A 23,937-nucleotide genomic window follows, 5' to 3' on the forward strand; every position below is an offset into this window, starting at 1 on the left:
TATGTTAATACATTCTCTCTCTCTGTATATATATATATATGTATGTATTTTGAATGAAGTAACTTTGTCAAAGGAATTAACAGGTGAATCATAATTATTCTGGTTTTGTTATGTATGTAATAAATTATATTGGATGCCTGTAGTCAGGAAAAAGAATTGAGAGTATAATTTTGACCTGAACTGCCTGGTGAATAAAAACCAAAATGATTTTGCATTATTTCTGCCTTGAATTGCCATACCTGGAGGCATTTAAAAAGATGCATAGATTAAGTTCTTAGGGACGTGGTTTAGTGCTACGTTAACAGTTGGACTCTATAATCTTGAGGGTCTCTTCCAAGCGAAATGATTGTACTGACGGAAGATTTGCAGATAGTAGAAATGAGCAATTTGTGGTGGGTGTGCAACTGAGTCATTAGTTCTTCGCCTTCATCCTGGATGACGAGCTGTAGAGGTTGTCTTGAAAATGATATTTTTATTAGAAGGACTTTACGTTGTATGCATTTCTCCTTCTATCCTGTCTTGTTCTTTACGTAAGGGGCTATAGTTCTTCTGGTGGAGGCTGCTCCTAACCTAAAGCTTTAAGTGCCTACCATTAACCGTTTTTCTGGTCTAGAAATAATTACTGGCATTGAACTTTGGGTCTTTTCACTGAGTCGAAGAACTTTGACTTCTAACTTTTTCCTTCCATTTCTATAATTCAGTAAAAGCTGTTAAGAACTCAACATGGGTCATGGCAGCATCAGATGTAGTGTTTAAAATTTTCCATGTTGCTGACAGTTCTCTTCAGTAGTAAATTTAGAGCAGTACCGTAGTTTCCTCAGGCAATCAGATATTTTCTCTGCATGTGTTTATTTGCCTCTTCATTGTAAAGTTGTTTTTCATGAGGGAACTTGGTCAAAGATCAATCTACAAAGAAGGTTTTACAAACATATTGTAAAATATGTCATAGTAATAGTTGCAAATTTAAATCGTCACTGGAAATGGTGTTTTTTCTGTGCAATAAAAACTAGGTAAAACTTGGCCAGAAAAAACCAGTTAGTTTATGATTACTTTCCTGACAGGTGACAGTAGAATTCAGTTCATCTTTTAAGATATTAACAGACAACCCCTCCTGGATACATGTTAATTTCAAACTTTTTTGAAAAGCTTTCTTAAAAGTTAATGGTCACTTACTGATTTCTTATTAAAATCAAGGGGGAAGGTGTAAGGGAAACCTGCATATTTTTACTATAATTTAATATAATGTCATTATTTTCTTCTAGAATCAGAAAATGATGTCCGAGATATTAACCTGAAAACTTCAGAACTTACCAAATGTGAATGGTGTAGTGTCCGAAAATTACCAGTAGTTTTCCTACAAACAGTACCGTCAACATGTAGTAGCCTGAGAGACCAACTGAAAATGAGTAAAGATAATGTCTGGTACGAATGTAAAGGAGACAGTAAGTAAAACAATTTTAGTCTACTATTAACTTGAATTTGAATGTTTTGGATTGTGACTGAGTGCACTAAAGAATAGAACTGGCATCATTGGCTGAGGCAGGTGTAGTATTAATATTTTTCCAGGAACTGTCACCTTCCCAGGAGGGAAGGACAGTTTGGAATGGCTTGGCAGAACTATAGTCTTCTGTCTATGCAAACACATGCAATTACAACATCTAGTCAGTTTAGCGTAACTTTTTTCGCTAATGTTTGTACTATCTGAGAGCAAGTTGGTTTGTTACACTTCAGTATATGGGACCTTTACATTTGTATGACAACTTTTGGCATACTGACTTCTGCTTTTTGTGCTGTTCTGCTTAAAGGCTTTAGTTTCAGTAGAAACTGTTGTGTGGGTTGTCTTGGGTATTTTTCCTCCATATGCTTGTAGTGATGTGATATAGACGAATATCTGCTTGGAAAACAAGTGGATTGTCTTCCTGTTTCTTAAAATTAAGTTTAATTGTAACACTGTTTTTTAAGTTACCATAGCCCTCCTTAACTTAAATAGGCTTTTATCCAGATTAAATTTTGTGGTTATTTGTACCTGTACTCGCCCTCGTAGATATGTGATGCATTCAAATGGAGTAAGAATCCTTTCAACAATATCAGAATTGTGTGCTTCCAACAGATAATACTGCTATATTAATATCATCCAGCTCCTATAAAAAGTGTGAGCTGTAAGGAATATTATAGTTACAAAAGTAGTTGGAGGGCATGCAGGGGAGCTAGAGACAATCGTGGGAACAGGCATTAGATCCCACATGAACACAGGTGTTCACAGATGAAAAAAGGGAAAGCCTCCTGAGTTGTCCGGTGAGAAATCCTTCCCTTTCCGTGTCTCCCTCAGCCTTTCTCCCCCCAGCTTTTCCCTCTGAGGCTGTGACTCTGGGCTGGTTTTATACCCAACTGCTTCATTGTACTTTATACTTCTGAGAACTTTGTGATGACACAGTTGCTATTTGCTTTGTGAGCAAGGAAATTACTTTAAGCCCAAATCTTCAGCTGTGTAAGCAATTGTGTGTCTCTGCCTAGAAAATTCCTCTTAGTGCAACTTACTGCTTTTTTATTTTTCAAATGCTGTAAGCAGATGGTATTTATATAATATCTGATTGATCTAACTCACTTTCTCCAACTTTTAGTTAAGGTGTAGGCTGACCTGTTGAAGCTAATCCACTGTACCAAAAGAAATACAGGATTTACTAGGGCTAGCAAGAGTAAGCATGAGAGAGCTTCTGTCTGTATTCTATTCACAGAATGTTCACAGAGGCAAAGGGTTTTGGTTTGTTTATGTCACAGGACCTGAAAGCAGGACTTTGTGCTTCTAGATGATGAGATCCCTTTATCTGTGTAAGGAGATGAAGATTTTTTTTTTTTTACTGTGACATTTAAAATTCCTTTTCTTGTGCAGATGCATACTACTTGGAAATGAATACTTGTTGCCAGTAGATCGGCAATCTTGAAGAGATTTCTGTTTCTATGGTAACAGAAATCTGATCAGAGAAAAATAACTGCTTCTTTTGTGAAATTACCATTACAGGTTTTTGTACTTTTGTACCCAACAAGTGCCCAGAATCAGTAAGAGTAGTTTTCTTAGAAATTTGTTCTTCTAATACATGGTATACTGTTTCTATTCACTTTTTAAAAAAGCATCGTGCTTATGTTCCCATTGAAGAGTGGAAACAGTGGGCTTGAAATTCAGTCCATCAGTATTGTATTCAGTTTGGTTTCTAAGCAGTGGTTTAAGTTTTGTGTCCCACTTGCTAGCTACCCCCAATTAAAGTAGTATTTTTTCAACCTGTCACTGTTTCTGAGAATCTCTGTTGGCTGAAAGAGTTGCCATACAGATGTCAGTGCTGTATATCCATGTAAAAGTGGTTCTTACAGACTTTTTCAGCTAAAAGGCTGGGGACCTCTGGGCTTATATACTGTAGTGACTTGAATATGTAAAATTTAAAAAAAAAAATAATGTTTTGTACTGTAGCCTTCTAGCATCAGGACAGACCATGAATCTACCTGAATCATGGGATATCATATACTGTTTCTTTTTGAAGTTGCTATATGTTGTCTTAGTTCTCTCTTTTTTCCTTCCTTCCCCTTTTGCAATCACATCTATTTGAAAGTAAGAGAAAAGCAGAATGAAATTTTTAAAATGGAATAATACCATGTCGATTTTGGAGGAGTTAAGTCAATGAAAGCCATTTTTATAATAAAAATTGAGACCACAAAAGCCCATCTACATTCCTAATACAGTTCGGCTTTTCTAGGAAATTTCCACAGGTGGATGTATCATGATTGATTTTTGAGAGAGCTGCTCTGGATTTCTTAGTGCTGACCTGGGAGAAATTAGGGTGTGGTGTTTCCCTGTAAAGAGAGGAAATCGTGCTGTATATGTAATTTCTGAAATTGTATTGAATCAATACGATAGGAACTGTAGTAAGAAAAAGATAAAGTATTGATTATGTACTCTTAGTGTCAGTAAGCAGAGAAGCTGTTACTTTAAAATACATTTTGGCTTTGCATTCAGTGACTTAAAAACGTGGGAGGTATAATAATTAACATTTCTGGATTAAGGCTGAAATTGAATGCACTGTTTTTGCGTATATAGGTAGAAGAGTTTGGTAGTTCATCTTTCTGTCATCTACATACATGTGTTTTACTGCTTGTATGTATTGTCACCAGTGTGCACCTCTTGGCCCACATATCTTTGAGATCTGTTTATAATTGCAACATATTTTGTGTCTAAATGAATAATTTTCTCGCTGCTTTTTTGTAGGTCAAGAAGAACAGTACATCATTTTGATTTTTGAAACTGGTCTTGATCCTCATGCAAATTCAATATTTGAAAAAATAATTACTGACATTGGTATTAGAAATAATATTTCTGACTTCTTTGTGAAAATTTCCTTTGAAGAAGCCAATGGCAGGCTTGTTGCATTTACTAAGTGCTTAGAAGAGAGTTCCAAAGGAAGCCCATCTCACAGAGAAAACAAAATTAAAAATGTAATTATGTTTTTGTTTCAGAACAAAGTCATTATATTACTGGGTTTACAAATACACTGAAAGTAGTGTGTTGATCACTAGACCAAAAAAAGTCCCAACTTCTGCTGGTCTGCGGTGGGTTATGAAACTCTGGGAAATAGTCTGTGCATTTACAATATTTTTAGTGTGTTTAGTTTGATCATAAGATTGTACAGTGTAATGTTGTCATTTAAAAATCATTAAGGGACAAGAAATTTGTACCAGAGTCAGACAACATAAATGTTTCCAAATTCATCTACTGGTGCAATTGGAATATTTTAAACAAGAAATTAAGTTGCAGTGTTGTAGTTAAATGTAATAAATTATTTTTTAAAACAAAACTGCATCTTAAAAAATTTGAAAGTTTTGTGGCTGTGCAATAAATAAATGAGTACAGACTGAAGTATAATAAGTAAACTAGGAAAGGAAAAGAAATAAACTTGAAGTCCTTCTCAAAAGCAGTGGATATTATACTACTGGACTTGATTACCTTTTGGTAAATTTGAGCACAGTATGCAAATTAATATTGACTTTATTCTTTTAAGGTTGCTCCTGAGTCCAAAATGCAGCAGCGAAATAAACAGTTACCATATTTTGATGATGATGATGAAATTGGAGATTCACATAAAGTATTTATTGGTCCTATAGAAAAGTAAGATACTTATCTTTGCCCTGTAACAGTTCTCTTGAGTTTCTTTTTGGCATTTCATATTTATTATTGAATGTATTTTTCTTTTCAGGTTGATAGTTTATCCACCTCCTCCAGCTAAAGGTGGTATTTCTGTGACCAATGAAGACCTCCATTGCCTAAATGAAGGAGAATTTTTAAATGATGTTATCATTGATTTTTATTTAAAGTAAGTTTTTCTTTCAAATCAGTTTTTAGTCATCTTTTACTTTGAAGCTGGAAAAGTTCTGACATTAGAAACTCATAGGTCAGTTGATAACTGTTGCTCTCCAATTATGTATAACTCTAATTTTAAAGGTTGTTTTGCATCTTTGCAAGAAATTTTGGTTCCTCTTCTATTCTGCTTTCTAGTGACATTGTTGTCACTTGGAAAAAATGTTCTTTAGGATTTCTTAGCCTCAGAAATTCAGAGCACTTAATACCCTGAAATATTGACACAGATTTTGCATTAATTAGTTCCTGTGGTTAGTTAGCTTTAATATTCTTACAGCTATTTTGTGAGAGGCTGCAACAATTTGGTGGGGAGGTAGCACTGTCCTTTTTACTTTGGTCATGAATGCTTTGAGTTAACATCTCCATTAAGTTTTCCCCTTTTTAAACTAATTAGGTATTTGGTGCTTGAAAAACTGAAAAAGGAAGATGCTGATAGAATACATGTGTTCAGTTCATTCTTCTATAAACGCCTTAATCAAAGAGAAAGAAGAAATATTCCTGAAACTTCAAACCTTTCGTAAGTCCTATAAGTCAGTTTAACTAAGAGCTAAGTACAGTGAAGGCTACCAGAACAGATGCTTTAGAGAAATAAAAACACCTACAAGCAACGTTATGATACCAACAGAACTCTAGGAAGCATCCAGACCTGTAACACACATAGAATATGTCTTGAGAAATCTTAAGAAGCTGTTAAGGTGAAAATATCTGAAAAGTAGTCTTCCAATTAAAATACATCACCTTACAAATCCTGTGTTGGTTACTTCTTGCAGAATACAACAAAAACGACATGGGCGAGTGAAAACATGGACACGGCATGTTGACATTTTTGAAAAAGATTTCATTTTCGTTCCTCTTAATGAAGCGTAAGTAAACATACCTTTTATTGCATTTGTCAAAGGCTTAAGCTTCACAATTCTAAAATGAAAAGTTATAGCCTGAATTGAAGTTAAAAATCAGGAGACAAAACATCTTTTTCCAGGTGATAAAAACAAAATAGTAATGTAAGACCTTTGAAGTGCATTGTTGTAGTTTAAGAAGTACCAGACAATATAAAGACTGCGCAAAAGTGAACTTTTCTGAGTACTTTTTCTAAGTTTTACCTGGTTCTCTGGAGTTCTTTTTTCTAAGGTGTTGTCATTGATAACTTTTGGATTTACCTTTTTTAGTCCTTTTTCATCTAATGAGATCTCTTTGGTATAGATGAGATCATTCTTTGGTTGGAATAAAACTTTATTGGAAGAAAATACACCTGAAAATCTCTATTGCCTTATGTTGGGAGCTTTATGCTTTTTCTTCATATCCCTTTATCCTGGTATTTTCCTTAGGTCAGGCAGCAGACTGTTAGCATTCTAATGGTTGTTAAGGACTTTTAATGATGCCTGCTTTCCTTAAGTTCAGAGCAAGTTGTCACAAACACATTTCTGCATTTCAAAAAAAAAATAATTTAAGCAGTCCTTAAGCCAAAATATTTAGGAATGTTAAACTGCTGCATTTTAAAAATATACAATAAAAACATAAATAAAGGACAGAGACAGGAGAATTGTAACTAACTTATCATAGGCATACCTAACTGATCATTTAAAAATTCAAATATTAGTTCATTGGGTTTTTTAAAATTAAAAGCTCTTCAAAGAAACCTATCTAGATACCATGCCATTTTGCAGCAGGAGCAAAACTTCTGAATCTTCTCTTTTCCCACATCCTCCCCATCTGAATTCTCAGGCTAGCTGACCATAGATCTGTCTTTGTTATAAAGTCGTAAGTAAACCCCTGAGAAAGCTGTTCAGAAGCACTGACATTAGATTTTGAGATACTATGACCTTTGTGCAGCCATGAGAACACAGCCAGTACTTTAGTGAAAAAAAATTACTCCTCCTGTCTACTTCAGACTTCATCCTTGCTATCCCTCTCTCTTGAAGCTTGAAGTACCAGAAAGAACCTGGAAGTCTGTCACTTAAATTTTAGTTGTCTTTAGAGCTTGTTATATAGTTTACTTCCCCCCATCCTGTCTTATGTCATTACCATTTACATGGGTTATGCATAGGAAAAATGATATTGATCATGCTGCAAATACCAGACAGCATGACTTAAAGTCACCTGAAAATGAAATAGTTCTGTGGCATTACAAGAATTAGTTGTCTTACTGGTAACTTAACACAAAGTAGTTTTCACTGTCTGTTCATTTACTGATAAGGAACTAAAGCAATGTCTACCTTAGCAACAGTGCAGCTCAGTAGGAGTGAATTTGCAGAGCAAAACAGTTTGTACTGAGGGCAGGATGTTCACACCGTGTGTGGGTTGGAGATTTTGCTTTGAACTACCTTGGTCTCACGTACCCATCCAGTAGTGATCAGAGCAGGAAAAATCTACTCTTGGTGTGCAACTTTCATCTGGAAATTATCCTGTTCATACTTTTTGGAACTGTACTGTGGACTCAAACCTGGTAAGTGGTGATAGTAGGACATTCATTTGCAGAAGTGATTTCTTGATGTGTGCAGTAAAATATTGCGGAGCAGTAAAAAAACGAGTATCCAGGGAGATAAGAAAGTGCTGGTTTGATGAAGGGGTGGAGAGGGGGCAGGGAGAGCAGGTTTGCTTTATATTGTTGTTTTTGACCTGCATTCTGCCAAAAAAAGTATAAATTAGAACTTATTTCTCCTTTTTTTTTTTTTTTCTTTTTTGTTTCTTAATTTATTGTTATTAGTTGCTAGCATTTTTCTTGGCTGCACCTTGCTATTCTGTTTCCCATCAAACATGTCACTTCTTCGATCCCCTGGAACCCTTTCAGTTTTGAGGAACAAAAACCTGAAGTTTTTGGGGGGAGATGCTAACATACTTAAGAAGGAATCAGTGACTTGACAATTAAATACTCCTATTATGAGGAGTAATTCATATCACAGGACAGAGAGGAGGCTGGGGAGCTCCCTGGGAAAGAACACAAAAGCCGGCAAGTATGAGGCTTCTAGGTCTCTATGCTATTAGCACAGTTGTCACTTGTGAAATGTCTCTTCCTTCCTTATATTGCCATGGCACAGAAGAATATCAGGTTTTACGAGGTTAAAATATATCTGACCCCTCTTTTTCATGTGTTCTTGTGTTTCAAAATGGGTCAAGAGCAGAGAACTGGAATAATCTTAACTTTTTTCAGTCAGAAAAGTTACTTTATTGCGAGTTATCTCTCTTACTTTGATATGTAGCTCTTTATGTTGAACAGACATGTAAATCCTGTTTTATTTTAGTTAACTTCACTACAGTACCACTTCAAGTGCTGCTTAGCCTCTTTGATATAGAACCAGAAAGTTTTCTTTTTAGAACTAAACGTGTTGCTGACAAAAAGAGACAATAGGTATCACTGGTGATTTTTGTTCATTAATGGCAAAATACTAAGAAGGATTTTTTTTATCTGATTAGCAAGTACAGTATAGATCCTGTTTGTGTAAGTTACAGCTTCATGTTACATTCTGTACCTGTGTATTTATTGTGTTATGAAATATATAGTCCCTGGACTTTGTTAATAGGAATGTGAAACCTTGTTTCTGTGCCAAATTTCTATATTTGTGGTGTTGATTTGTATATTAGTTGGCTTCTTAATCTGTAGTGAGTATTTTGGATATTCAGGTTTTATGATGAAGACTTTGTGCTGGGACCTAGCCTCTGTAGTACGTTGCAGCTTTTTCAGAAACTCCCTTGTGTGCCGCCCTTTGTGTCATGTAATTTCCCAAAATTTCTCCACACTTCTGTTTCTCACTTGCAAATTGAGGACTGTCACACTTTGTGTTGACAAGAATGGACATGTGGAGATGCTGTATGTTCAATAGAATATAGCTTCCAACTACTTGGTATTTAGCTGTGTAGGGATTTTTTTTGTTTGTTTTTGTAATTGAAGCATTGCCTTTTAACTTTAAGGGATTGCTGAAAACACAAGGAGAATCAATGGTGAAGTGGGACAGCCAGTTAATGCCTGGTGTGCATAGAGAGTAAAATACATGCCATTCTGTGTAGGTTTTGGAGAACCTGGTTTTCAGAATTTTTTCAGCATGCCTTTGCCTGAACATCTGTATGTGCAACCTAATATAGTGAAATAAGGCTGTCACCACCCACTTTTCTTCTGTCAGTTTATTCCTTGTCTGAGTCTTCTGTATGATCATACAACTCATGTACAGCCTTGAGTTGTTGCGACTCTCCCACTGTTTGCAGCTTGGTGCATTGCAGCACTCTTAAGTATTTTTCAAGAATTTGCCACCTGGTCTGATACTGGTCATTAGTCCTTGTAACAGAAATTTTCTCTGTGTGATACAATAGCGGATCAAAGGTGGGGAACGGTTTCTTTGGTTCCAGTGAGAGATCGGCATTCATTACTACTTCTCAAAGGTCTCAAACCTTGATCTGTGGCAAAATCAGTCTGGTTGAGAACCAGTCTCACAGCTTCTTTTTCTTCTTTGTGTCTTGAATTAAGTACTATGTGAAACAAGTTATTCTAGGATTTGAGGAAACCTGAGCACTTCTCTCACGTTACAGGAATGCTGCTAATGGTTGCTTCTGATAATGCTTGTCCTGTGCTGCCTAGAATGATGCTTTTTTGTCTTTCAGGACTCAGCTGTTTATTCTGACATCTAGTGTAAAAGTATATTCTAGAAATAATTGCTTTGGAGTTGCCAAACTTCAGTATCTACTTCCAGAAAGTCATTCCAGACTCTCCCATAACCACTAGTTTAGGGAATGTGGGCTCATCATCTAACAAGCTGTCAAACTGCAGTAACTGCAGGTGGGCAGGATGAATCTAGGGGAGAATTAACTTCAGAACAATATGGCAGATTTAACCATGACTGCATCAGTGTCCTTTGGCAGTACAGTCCTTTTTCTTCCAGCCTCCAATGGAAATAGGTTATTCTTTTCAACGTTGTGAGCCATTTTCTTTTTAGATCTAGATTAATGTATTTACATAATTGGTCCATAAAGCCTGTATTAACAGAGCACGCACAAATTCCAGGGTTTGGCAATACTTAATATATTCACGGACTAGGTGTGGTGAATCATTGAAAATAAAATGGCTCCATACTTCACTTGCTGCTTTCAAGGGCCACTTTAACTGCGATTGAGTTTTGATAGAATTTAGGATTCATAATAATCTAATTAATTTTTTAATATCTCAGACATACATTTTTAGTTACTACTTTTTCTTTTTTCTAAAACATATTAAAGTATGGCTTCACCTGCCTAATACATAAATGGATTCTGTTTTGTTATTTGCTGCAGAGAATCAGAGAACCTTCAGAAAATTTCTAAATCAGATTAGTCAGTATTTACTTGCAATGCCTCAATCTCTGACTTTGCTGCTGCTGCTCCATTTCTTATTGAGTGGCAAGTTAGTAAAGTCTCAAGCGGCAAGGACAGCAGGAGGAAACTGGGGGCAAAATTTACTTTGTATTGGGGAATATAATGATTTTTGATCCTGAAAGGGTTGAAATGACATTTCTGTGAAGGGTGAGGAAGACAGCAGTCATGGTGATGGCATTATGAACACACTTTTCTCTCCTTTTTTAATTCTCTGTTGACAAGATTTCTTTAAAAATGTGAAGTGTCATCTATGATTGGAAAATCTCATAGGCAGAAGAATATGGGCAATTCAGCTATACTGTTAGATCTGACTAGTTGTGTTGCTAGTGCTGAACTACTGGAAAACTTGATGCAGCAGTAAAACATTAACTTGACAATAAGTAATTCATGCAGTGATAAAGAAAATGTTAAAAAATAAATAAGCTTTAATTCAAAGAAGGAAAAGAATACATGAAGTATGAACAAATTGAAATAAATTAGACATCACCTGCTTTCAACTAACTGCAAGATATTAAAGTTGTTGGTGACTCCTTGCATGGAGTGATCTTTGCTTCAGAGAGGACTGTGAGGGCTTGAGTAAAACCTGCTCAGAAAAGTGAACAGCTATTATAATCTATCTTTGATAACCATGGGGGTGGGTTTTTTTGTTAGTATGTGCACACTCCGTGTTTTGTTTGATTTTTACCAGCTTCAGGTTTAATCGTGATCATTAATGTAATTGCCAGTTTTTAATGTTTTTTTTTCCTTTGCAGTGCCCACTGGTTTTTGGCTGTCATCTGTTTTCCTGGTTTAGAAAAACCCAAATATGAACCAAATCCCCTCTATCATGAAAATGCTACACTACCGATAAAGTCCTCCTCTTCAGATAGAGAGAGCAACACACCATCTCCTTTGCCAAATGATTTAGATGCACAGAACTCGCCTTCCAAGTCCACAGCAAAGAAGACATTGACCAAAAAGTATAATACAGCTTTAATAGACCCAAATGCTGAAACTGAAGACAGTGAGTCTTCATGTTGTAGAAGAAGCCCTTGTAAGGGAAAAAGTGCTTTCAAAAAACTAAATCAAATGGACAGTGATGTGGAAGAACCTCACACTGTGGAATCAGCATGCCATACACTAGACCATCGGACTTCAGATGAAAACGGTATACAGGGTGAATTCACAGCTGCTAGCCAATCTATGGGTATGTAATTGTAAAAATATGCACATTTTAATGAAAAATTTGGAATTTTCACATCCATTGCTACTTTTGTAGCTGTGTAAATTTCATACTTCAAAATTTTAGTACATGGTTCAAGTTGAGTGCTTGCAATATAAGTAGTTTATAACCATTGCGTATAAAATGATTTTGTAGGTGTGGATATAACTCTCATGGCAAAGGGCTGGAGATAAAACACTTTTCCTAAATCAGATTAATTTTTCAGTTGTGTGAGCTTTTTTCACACAAATTCATTTTGTAGATAGCACTTTGCATCACTTAAGACTGCAGTTGCTAAGAAAAGAATAGTAGTTGGCCATGGATCCTCATAATGCATGTACATGGGAGGACTGAATTAAGATTGTGTGAGCAACTGTAATTCCAGTGTCTTCTAACATTTGAGGTTTTGCTTCAACACCGTTAAGTTCTTTAATGTCCTGATAGAAGGTATGTAAAAAGAGTAAGGAGAAAATAATAATAAAAAAAAATTATCTCGACCTCCGTGTTACATTTAGGGGGGTTTTCTCCACGCATCGCTGCTGTGGAGGCTGATTTCAGTGTCTGGAACAGTGTTTGTACCAAAGTGAACAAAGGAACCGGCATACTTTTAAAGGCAGATGAAGGAATTTGGAAAAGATTATTTTCTCTGCTTACTGCAAGTTTTGGATCCTCTTGATGCATAGAGTACAAAATATGTGTTCATGCAAAAAACATCTGTTCATGCAAAAAGCATTTAGTCACCAATAGTATTCCTACTAACTTAATTTACACAAGAGTAATTGCATAGCTTATAGTACAAGATCTGAAAAGCTTATCAGTCCTATGATCTAATCTATATATTGTGGATCAGTACAACTTTAACATCTTTGTGTGTGTAAACACTTTCCTAGTTTCTAATCTAAATTTATTCATTTGTGATAACATTGTCACTTTTCCTATAAGGTCTTAGGGGAGCAGGGGTTGTGCATAGGATTCCTCTTGTTCAAATTTATTTTTCATTTTATGTGTGATTTTTTTACTTTTTATGATATTGCTGCTGCATGATATGGTCTCATGTCTTGGATGCTGCTACTGTTATTTGTCTGTAGTTAGCCAGAATGTACTTTATGGCATGTTTTTGCTAGGATTACATATGTTTTTATGGCTGCATGGTCATTCTATTGCTAACTAAAGCACTCAGACTCTCTTGCTCAGCTGTTGCAGATGATGCACCCTTTCATTAATGCAGATGTTCTTACAGGTCACAGTCCTGGTTTAAAGGTGAGATTCAATTTGCGATTGACACTAAGCGTATGTTTAGGCAGCGTAATGGAGTTGTGTTGTGTATCTAAACTTCCATTTCAACCCGATGGAAAATGGGGATGTAGTCCTTAGGTTTTCACGCCAGCCTTCAGCTATTGCTCCAGAAGGGTGTGGGTCTTGACTCTGCCAAATCCATACGTATGCCCTGGATATCCTAGGATATCTCAAAAGACTGCAGGTGCCTCTTTGATAGTATAGTCAATAAAACCAAGAGACCTGCTTTTCTCATCCTAAAGCGGATATAGAGTAGCTGTTCAGTTGAGTAGTTCTCTACTCTGATTACGGTCTCCACTTAACGTTGTGAAACCCTAGATGCCTACTATACATGTGAGCCTAAACTTAGATGTCTTGATCTCCAACTAAATCCTGGTTTTGGACTTGTAACTCAGTAGGAGTTGATACCTAAATATCTTTGAAGAAAAAATCCACTTAATTAATTAATTACTTTAAATATTACCTAATCTATGGATCTGTCAGCAATAAATCATATTAATATATGGCCTACTTCTTGTGCTAAGGTCTTTTCAAAGATACTGAGCAAAACTAATTCTCAAGTTTGTCCCTGTGGAACTCCACTGATAACCTCTTTCCAGTTACTTCAGCTTCTCTGCTGAAGCACTCTTGAATGGAAGTCTTCTCTGTTTTTTCCATTAGCTAATTCATTGCCCTATTTAATGTTCTTATAAAAATCTGTTTTTCTTTCATAAGTAATAAGTCCTACAGTGACACCATAAGCAATGCTTTTATTTTTGTCATTGTTTAGATATATAGTCCTTTTCTAGGAAAAGTTTTCTGATGAAGATTTCAGGTTTTGCTGGCATGAGATATTAATTTTTCACTTATTTCCACATAGCTTATTATTTTTTCCCTTCAAAGTCTGTTCTGAAGTCTTGCATGGTTTCTTCCAATGCTGTTTGCCTAGTGATTAAATAAGTAGAGGAGTGAGAGAGTGAGTTTACAGATACTCTTTTGTGTAGCTAACAGTGAAGTTTCACAGACATCTCTAGGCTGCTGCTCCGAGGAGGGCTGATTCTGCATTCTACCATCCCTAGCAACGTGTTCCCAAGCTGCCTTTTTCCCTTTTACTAGCATGAGTCTTCATATAACTTCACAGTGAATCTGATCAAGGAAATTATTCAAGTTAAATAAAATGTTCAAGTTTAAAAAAAGTTCTCAGTCTGGTCATCTGTGTGTGGATGTATTTGGTGACATGGAAGGGACCAGCTGAGGATGGGAATGAGTGCTTATATTAGGGATCAAATAAGACTGCCCCTTTTGGCAGCAGTACCAGTTTATACTGTTGTAAAGGTTTAATGGAACTACAGGATAATTTCATGGTGGGTTTTAGTTTGGGTCTCTAGATTTTTTTTAGGCCTCTCACAGAATAAGGAACAGTTTCTGCTATGTTACTTAGAAAAAACTTTTCACTTCTGTTTATATGCGTGAATAAAATACTATATGGCAGTTGTATCACAGTTATTCTGAGCAATCCTGAGGCAATCTAAAATATTTAAAATGAGTTTGGTCTTCAATGATGACATAGTACTTGATGTTTAAATATACTACTGTCTGATTGATACAGATGGATTGCACAAAATCAGGCTAAACTACAGCGAAGACTCAGCTGATGGCAGTAAACTAAATGAAGATGAGCTTATAGATTTTTCTGAAGACCAAGATAACCAGGTAAATAATTCAGCAATTGTATTTGGGAAATATGAACTGTTGTGTTGTATTTTGAATGGGCAGCTTAAAAGCAGTGTGTGTGTTGTCTAAAGCTAGTTATCTTTTCAATTGTCAAATCCAAAGCACTGGTTACCTATAAAAATTTGCAAATTAGCTGACGGGAGAGGATTGTCCATTTGTTCATTAAATTGTTTAATAGGAAACTGCTGTACTGGTCCTGCATTTCATTTTGTGAGCCTTTTGCATAGTAACAGTATTGCACAACTATTTTAGTGGAAACTCTGAAGGTAAACACATTTCTGTCTCTGTTCTCCCCCAGCCCCATATTTATCTACCAGACCCAGGAACAAGTTACTCTTCTTTCAGCTGCATTTCCTAGACATAAGCAGACACCTTTATATAAGTAGGTTCTATTCTGCTGTTTTGTTTCATTGGTGGTTCTCCAAATCGAATTTAAACAGTATGGATTTATAATCGAGTGGTGTTCTTGTTCAGATTGGAAGACGTTTAGATTTTAGAGCTGTGGAAAGACTGATCATTAAAATGTCCTTTACTGACTCAGTAATGGGTATATGGGCATTATTCCATAGCCCTGTTGCTTCTACAGTGTAAATTCAATGTGAACAAACTGGAGTTACACATTTACTCTTCCTAATCAGAATTCCTGTTCATGTTCCAGGTAGATGACTCCAAGGTGTCGAAATAAAGAATCTGAGCCTATCAAATTCTAGGAATTAGCTATTTTTCAGCTTTGAGTCTAGAACAAACAGTTGTTTTCCAAAGTCTGCAGCTATTTGTGAGGTCTTCCAAATAGTATGTATATGTGCACACACCTATAAAAGCTCCAGTTTATATTGCAACATAACTATGCTTTTCACACAGACTCAGCCCATCTGTCCTGTCATGACACTTGCCCAAACGTTCTGTGATTCTCACCTGATGGAAGTGCCTTTCTGTCTGTTTGGTAGCAGTAGAGTTCCCTGAAGATGAAGAATGAGTAGTAGAGTGTTTCCAATCTGAAGTGTGTGGCATGAGGCAGGGAAGAAAGCACATGACCAGCTGTGGTCCTTGAGGAGAAGATGCCGAGTTCCCTAGTTGCAGTGTAGCTTAGAACTTTACTCAGGCTGAAGCTGTTGCGGATATCTTCTAGAATGGATAAAGCAAGTATAGAAATGCTAGACCATGACAAGCTGAGTGCACCTTCACATCTGCCAAAAACAGAGTTGAGGCTGCAACAGAAACAAGTGTATTAGCAACTAGGTAGCAGTTTCTAATATGATAACATCTTCATGGTGTAGAATGAGGGCTTTGTTCATAGGATCCTGCATGTTAGTGAAGTGTACATAATTCTTTACCAAATATTTCACAAATCATGCTTATACGGGGGTTCCCATTTTTGGAAAGCATCTCTTTCCCTATAATGCAATGGTCTGTGGTAGCGATAGTGAATTCAGCAGAAGGGTAAGAAACAGTGGATCTCTCTGATATTTTTAGATACAATAACCTAGTGGTTTTGTTTATAAGACTTCCATATCCTTCATAGCAATCAATATTGAAATCAAAAGGTCAAAGGATATTCCTAGATGTGTGGCATGACTGTTTCTGCAGCCCATGATACATAACATCATGGCAGTTTAATTTCCCTTGCCCAAAGAACCAATTTGGTGTATTCTGAAGCAAAGTTCAAATTTTACATCTGAGTTCATTGCAGATTTTGTCTCATTTCATCTACAAGATAACATACGTGAAACAGCCAAGCAACTTTCTAGTAATAATTAGGAAAGGAAAGTATCAATAATTTGGATTGTAACTAAATACTGGAGATGCACCTCTTTTAAGCCAGCAATGCTTTAAAAATGTCAGTTGCAGCTTTTTTCTAGTTTCAGCGGTCGTTAAGTAAATAGCACCATTCACTCCGTGTCCTTCCAGCATGGATTTGAGAAGCCGTGTGACTAGAAGTCGGTAATGCAAACTTTGCAAATAATGAATGGTTTCAGATTAAAGTTAACACTTCTTTATTAAACCTATGTTATTGGTCTTGAATAAAAATGGTAAGTATAGCAATAATTTATTTTGCATCTGTTTGAGAAACAATGTTAGCTTTTAAATACCTGTAAACATGTTGCTTCTGTAGGATGACAGTAGTGATGATGGTGGCCTTGTAGATGATAACTGTAATTCAGAAATGGGACAGTGGCACCTGAAGCCTACTATCTGCAAACAGTAAGTATTAAAACAGTTAAAATGGAGATTTCATAAAGGTGTATGAAATGTGAAAGTAATTATGGGAAAGGGCCATAGATTGATCTTCAGACACCTTAATCAGCAGGTTATTAGTGTTTGAGAACTTTATACTTTGTAGTATCATCTTCAGTGAGCAGAAAATTTAATGAATGAAACTACTAGTGAAATAATAGCTTTTGTTTCCTGTTAAGCCTGTATGCTGCTTCAGGTCGATGAAGGTTGTTTCTTTAAATAAGGGTGTTCTTTGATATCTCACACTTAGATTCCTGCAAAAAGAAGGTACCAGAAGCACGTTCAAATGTATCCTTCTATATTAAAAAGCAGATTAATGTCCTAACTGAAAATAATTAATACTAAAGAAAACCTTTGTCACAACTCAAATTAGAACAGGAAAATGAGAATCATTATTAGCTGCCCTCATTTTTTACTGGAAGTGTTCTAGCTGTTTCTCTTTATCGTCTCTTTCTGTTCCTAGTATTACTCTTTTTTCTCTAATAGAGTGTTCTACAGTGCTAAACTGTTACGTTTTTTTTTATTTTTTACCTGGCTTATATTTGAAAACTCTTAAAATTTTTGTTGTTGTTGTTTGAAACCCTGAAATTCTTTCTTAATAGTCATTGACTGCAGTTTTTTGCATTTTGGTGTGACAGAAATGTATGATTCCAAATCCAGAAATACTATTACTAGTATTGCTGTCTTGACAGTTTCCTTTGTATTTTTTCATGAACTATTTATCCATTTTTATATTTCCTTCTTTGTGAATATAATGGTTACTACAAAGGTGAAGGCTTTCACGATACAATCTTATGGTGCAGAATAAAATTATATGGTTTTATGTTATAGGGAATCTGTATGAATTATTCTTACTACGTTTTCATGAAGGGGTAAAAATCCATCTGTGTTGTGAATTTTAAGAATATTTATGAGCTTCTGATTATACCTTGTCTGAATTTGTCCCATTCTGGTAATGGATTATCTGTACATAATACTTTCCATCAGACAATACTTTAATCCAAACATGAAATTTTATGAGATATTTGACACTTAGGCATCAGAAGTCATTGAGGGCACTTAAGTACTTTATTATTAGCATATTTTTAAATTATTTCTACATGAAAAAGAAGATGACCTTGAAAAAACTTTCACTTGTCACCCACCTTCCCAAAGTACTGGATTGTGCATTTTTAAAGAGCATTGCCTATATAAAGAATGATTTTATCAGAAATCAGAGAAAGTAGAATTAAAAGCAAGCATTATTGAAGTGATTATATGCTTATGTGAGAAAAATTGCATACATGTAAAATAATTTAAAAAATTTAAGTCTATACCTAAACGCTTACAGATATTTTGTCTGATTTTCCTAGTCTGCAGTTTCTATAAAGGATGCCTTGCGCGATGAACACATATGTGTTATTGGTAGGAAAGAGAAAGCAGAGCTTTGTGAAAAGTAATTTGCTACCTATTTATCCCTCAAAATACATCTTGCATCTAATGCTGAGTTTCTGAACTCTGGTATGAGTCAGCTTTACTGTATAAATCCAGCTGTTGTATATAAGGTGGCTGATAGGATCATTATGGTTATAAGTACTGCAAAACTGGTGGTATCCTCTAGAGCGGGGGTGTCAAACTCATTTTCACCGGGGGCCACATCAGCCTCGCGGCTGCCTTCCAAGGGCCAAATGTAATTTTTGGAGTAGTCCTACATTTATACAGTCCTAAAACTACATTCAGCCTTTGGAAGGCAACCGTGAGGCTGATGTGGCCCCCGGTGAAAATGAGTTTGACACCCCTGCTCTCGATCAAATGATAGGATGTAAAGCATCTGTAGTGTGCAGGAGTGTTCATGAAGACTTGGTTGTCTTGGGTTGTTGTCTTGGGTACTGTGGACTGTGCAGTCCGTCCTCAGGCTGCCCCTCCAGAAGGATGTTTATGGGTTCTTAGCCTTACTTTTTAGTCTCTTGCCAGTGTCCCAGACACCTTGTGCTACACTACACACCTGAGGGGGCTTTAGGCAACTAGACTTTGCCTATAAAAAATGCTTTCAGTCTGACAGTACTATAAGTGCTTTCCTAAGTTCTCTGTACTTGGTATATGCTTAAATCTAAAGATAACTTTGCATTTTGCTATCCCAATTAGAGGATTATAGCAGTGCTGGCAGAATGTCATAATATTGATCTAGTTTTGTTCAATGTCATGCCACAAATTACTTCACAGCTAGCTAGCTGTGTAACATTGTGTTTTTGAAGCTGCTGCAAAGATACTGTGTGCTTAAAAACTGTGTTCTCTCTTAGGCCCTGCATTTTGCTTATGGACTCACTGAGAGGCCCTTCCCGCTCAAATGTTGTGAAAACACTAAGGGAGTAAGTTTCACATCTGGGGTTCGGGGTGGGTTTTTTTTCAAAATTCTGCAAGAAAACAGAAGTTTTAATTTGCATGATCTTTAATCATAGGTATTTAGAGGTGGAATGGGAAGTCAGGAAAGGCAACAAAAGAAGCTTTTCCAAAGAAGTCATGAAAGGTTCCAACCCTAAAGTGCCACAACAGAACAACTTCAGTGATTGTGGAGTGTACATACTGCAGTATGTGGAGAGCTTTTTTGAGGTATGTATGCCTGCTTGTGTAACTGTTTTGTCTCCCATGGCAGTCAAATATGGGCTATTAGAATTATTAGTTATAAAAGTCTGTCTAGTGTAGCTCTTACAGCTATTTATTAGATGATGCGTTCTAAATTAATTTAAACATTGACTTACATAATAATGAATACTTTTTGGAAAATAAACAAATTATCATTATTATCTACACATATGTACCAGAAATCGAAAGCCATGGAATTTTCTGAGAAAATATTAAGAAAATATATTTAGAATCTTCCTGTATGTTCTTACAGAGCATACCCTTTAAAATTACGTGGTAAGAATTGAGTTCTAAATGTAAACTAAAGATGTTTTACAAAAAGCTTGTTCTTTTTCTCTAAGAACTGTGACTCGGGATATACTCATCATTACACCACCGCTAGCTTAGACTTTTTTTACTTGCATGAAAACATGGAAGTGGAATCATTACAACTAAAGGTCAAATCTTGATTCCACGGAAGAAATTGGTTAAACACATACTTTAACGGCTGTAGCCTTCAAGTTACAGTTCCTTTCACAAGTAGAAGGAGTAGCCCTCAAGTTTGAGTTGGGAGAAGAAATAGTCAAATAAGATGTTGCTTGCCTGCATGGGACACTGACTCTGTCTACAATCCATAGTGCTTTAGAGCACTGCTCCTAAACTCTCCTGTAACAAACCTTTCCTGAGAAAGCTGCTGGTTTCTTCTCCATTTCTCCTCCCTCCCTTTTTCCATACTTTGTATGAGAGCATTTAGGCTTTAGCAGGGTGCATTTATGCAAAATAAAGCCCAAACACATGATATGCTTTTGCTTTATCAATGAGCCCTTGAGAGCTTAAAACCATCCTTGAGTACTTCTCGTTTTGCACACAGGGGATATGAGGAGAAACCAAGTTTTAATAATCTTGGCCCCTCTTTTTTGCAAACTGCTGAATTACATCAGGCTGAATCCCTTCTCCTGCCTGGTCTTGCACTATGGAGCAGCTTTGTCTGCCGAGGAACAGAGCTGGCACGTAGAAATGTCAGAGAGCAAATCACAGGGTATGCTCAGAAGTAACACTAGTGGGAAAGGAAAACCTGTACTGGCTGTGCAGTACTTGACTGTCTTACAGCCATTGAGCTACTAATTTCAGCTGCTAATGTATTTGAGACATGTACAAAGTCTCACTCTTTTCAGCAGCTGTACAAACTGAATGGGGAGTGCATGGGGAGGGGTGCTTAATTTGATGTTTGTGGACTATTCAGGCAGATCTTTTTCTTCTTTGTGGATTTATTTCAAATATATTCTTTTTAATAAGAAGAGTTGAAATCATGATGTGTATTTTTTAAAACCAAGACTCATTTGACAGGCTAGGTAGTGTAATAAGGTGCATACCTGTCAGTTGTCACAGCAAGCACTTCTTCAGTCCTCCCTTAACACCGTGCCTGTTCAGAGTTGCCCTTCGGCCCACGAGGGACAACTCTGAGCTGCAAAATGCGTGGCCCCCAGTTTCCCTTGGGTGGCTTGTGGGGGCCGGGTTATCCGGGCTGCCCGGGCCGCGGCTGCCACCGCCAGGGGCCGCCGTGGTGCCGCCTGCGGCGCTGCCGGGACGGGCGGCCCTCGGGCAGGATCCGACCGCGAGCACCGGTGGGCTCTGACCGGGGACACAGCCGCCTCTACAGCGGGAACTGGGGTACTGATGGTGCTGTCACTTGGCAGTGAAAGAACTTGCAAAGCAAGAAGGAAGCTCCGAGGCAACAGGATACAAGCACAACTGGCTTCCGACCCATGTCCCTGCTTTTCTTCTTCCCCAAACTGAACAACAAAAAGCCCCACTTAAGGATATGTTCAGGTTAATTTGAAATATCTTTCTATTGTTGGTAACCACACTAATTAGTGTTCTTACTCCTTTGTCTGGCCTATTTTATAACTGTGGAAAAAACATATTCGGATTTTAAGGTGTTCAGCATCTTTAGTGTCATTCTTCTGAAACCTACCTACTGCTGCTCTTGGGTAGCTTCATTGGCAAAGTCAGTTCAACATGGGTTTTTTTAACTGCCATATTACCTAGTTGATGTTCTATTTGGATGTGGAGTACTGCAGCATCAGGCATTGACATGTTCCTGTGTCAAATGTCACTTTTTTTCCCATGTAGCCTTGCTAGTGCTAGCTCAATGGATTAATGTAATTTACTCTTAAATAACCCTGTTAATGACGTAAACTGGAATACACAAAAAGAGAAAGTTCTTTGAGAGAAAACACTATTCCACAAATAATTGTTTGGTTAGGGTGAAATTGTTTTAGAGTGTCACAGAAGTGGCATAGATAATGTCTCATAATAATAATAATTCTCTTAATTCTTTGGAGGAATGACCTCTAGCAAGAGAACAGAATGTAAGTATAAAAGGAGCTGGCAGTAGCCAAGGACTTTTTACAGGCCCTGTTTTTTAGGGTGAAATGTAAAAAAACCTGACTTTTCTAGTTGGCTGTAGTCCTAAAGGTATTTATAAGAACAAGAGTATTTAGCAGTGGATTCCTAATCAGCCTAGATTTTTATGCTAGTCATCCTTAAGAAATATTATATCTTTACAATAATTTTCTAATTTTCTCTCTCTTTTTTTTTTTTTTTTAAAACTAGAACAATTTTATACGTTTATGCAGTCAAATGCTTTGTCTAAAAGATGTAGCAAACAGAGTAGATTATTTGGTCACTTTTATAACCAAACTGATCTGGATGAATGTTACTCAGTAGCATACTGAAATTTGATTTTTACCTTAATTACAAAACACACAGATGGTAGACATTTTGTTCCATACTGATGGAATGAGGTGAGGAAGAATGTGCTTTACCCCATTACAGTTGTCTCCAGTCTTTTAGGTTATAACTCCTTACTGTAATATCCAAATGACCTTTCTTTTCAGAATCCCATTCTGAGCTTTGAGCTACCAATGAACTTAACAGACTGGTTTCCGCGCCCAAGAATGAAAACCAAAAGAGAAGAAATACAAAAAATAATCCTGAAGCTGCAGGAACAGCAGAACAAGGAAAAGAAGGGACAAAAGGACCCAAGTTCAGTTGAAAGATCTTTGCAAGAAAAAACAGAACAACTTCTCAACAGCAGCTCAGAGTGAATGTTCTATCTGTTGCATGTTAGCTCCACAGTCAAAACTAAAATATACATTTTTGTCTGCCCAGACTAAAGATTTGGCGTATTCTCTGCTCAAAGTTCCTTGGGAATGTTTAATGCCTGTATAAATGTGTGTCATAAAATGATTTAATTCCCACAAAGATGTGTATTAAGTAAGCGAGTCTGTACATATGTTAATGAGGCCAACTTTTTCAGCATTTGTAATTACTTTTTTCCACTTGTTAGGGAGCTTTTGTTATGTATTTCTGTTAATAGAACTTAAATAGCAACTTCTAAACATAAAGCAAATAAAGAAATATTTATAGGATAAAATGGTTAACTTTTTCTTTTTCAGTAAAGTTATAATGTCACAGGCTTAAGTAACACATAGGAAATGATTTGGTAGTGAGATAATTCATATTTTGACCCTATTTAGTTGCCCCTTAACAAAATTATTCTGCTTGCGCTACAAAAAATAAAATGGGTGTCTCAATGTACCGCGGCCTCAGAGAGGATGATTCCCATCCTCCCAGTATCTAAGTGTAAGCAGTGTAATAGTTAATAGGACTGCTTCAGATTTGGGGTTTTAAAAGATATGCGTTGCAATTAAAATTCCACCCTTGCTTTAGTGGGACGGGCTAGGAAAAGGGGGAGAATGCTCTTTGACCAGAGATTACTATTCAACCAGTATTATAACAGTGGTTTCAATGAAGTGATCTTGAGTGATACTATTAAATCATATTTTGTGGATCCCAGTTGTTGTACAGGTGTATTTTGAGACTTTCTTCATTATAAAATTGTATTTTGGTAAGTGTACTTGGAATAGCAGATTGCCCACGTTACATTTTCTATGTTACAATTCTGAATGTTACATTCATATGTGCTTTATCTAAGTAATGAACATTTAAAAAGAAAAAAGTGTATGATTACTATTTTTTGTAATATCCACGCAAAAAACCAAAATACCAGTGTTCATTGCTTGCTTGTTTGTTCTTGGCTTTAGATAGCATCAGACTAATGTTGGGATTTGTTTAGATATTTCCAGTG

General features: G+C 36.4%; 1 protein-coding gene across 1 annotated transcript in view; it reads left to right on the forward strand.

Moving 5' to 3' along the window:
- Nucleotides 1-22,907, forward strand: part of SENP6 (SUMO specific peptidase 6) — a 74,762-nt gene extending 51,855 nt beyond the window's left edge. The window contains exons 13-24 of the mRNA XM_080341241.1: nt 1,263-1,442; nt 4,256-4,482; nt 5,046-5,152; nt 5,241-5,357; nt 5,796-5,918; nt 6,172-6,264; nt 11,491-11,924; nt 14,824-14,927; nt 17,062-17,150; nt 19,463-19,531; nt 19,622-19,772; nt 22,685-22,907. Coding sequence (XP_080197367.1) covers nt 1,263-1,442; nt 4,256-4,482; nt 5,046-5,152; nt 5,241-5,357; nt 5,796-5,918; nt 6,172-6,264; nt 11,491-11,924; nt 14,824-14,927; nt 17,062-17,150; nt 19,463-19,531; nt 19,622-19,772; nt 22,685-22,894 — 1,904 coding nt within the window. The 3' untranslated portion in view covers nt 22,895-22,907. The remainder of the gene's footprint in view (nt 1-1,262; nt 1,443-4,255; nt 4,483-5,045; nt 5,153-5,240; nt 5,358-5,795; nt 5,919-6,171; nt 6,265-11,490; nt 11,925-14,823; nt 14,928-17,061; nt 17,151-19,462; nt 19,532-19,621; nt 19,773-22,684) is intronic.
- The last annotated feature ends 1,030 nt before the right edge of the window (nt 22,908-23,937 follow it).

This window comes from Nesoenas mayeri, assembly GCF_963082525.1.
Source record: "Nesoenas mayeri genome assembly, chromosome: 3".
Lineage (NCBI taxonomy): Eukaryota > Metazoa > Chordata > Aves > Columbiformes > Columbidae > Nesoenas > Nesoenas mayeri.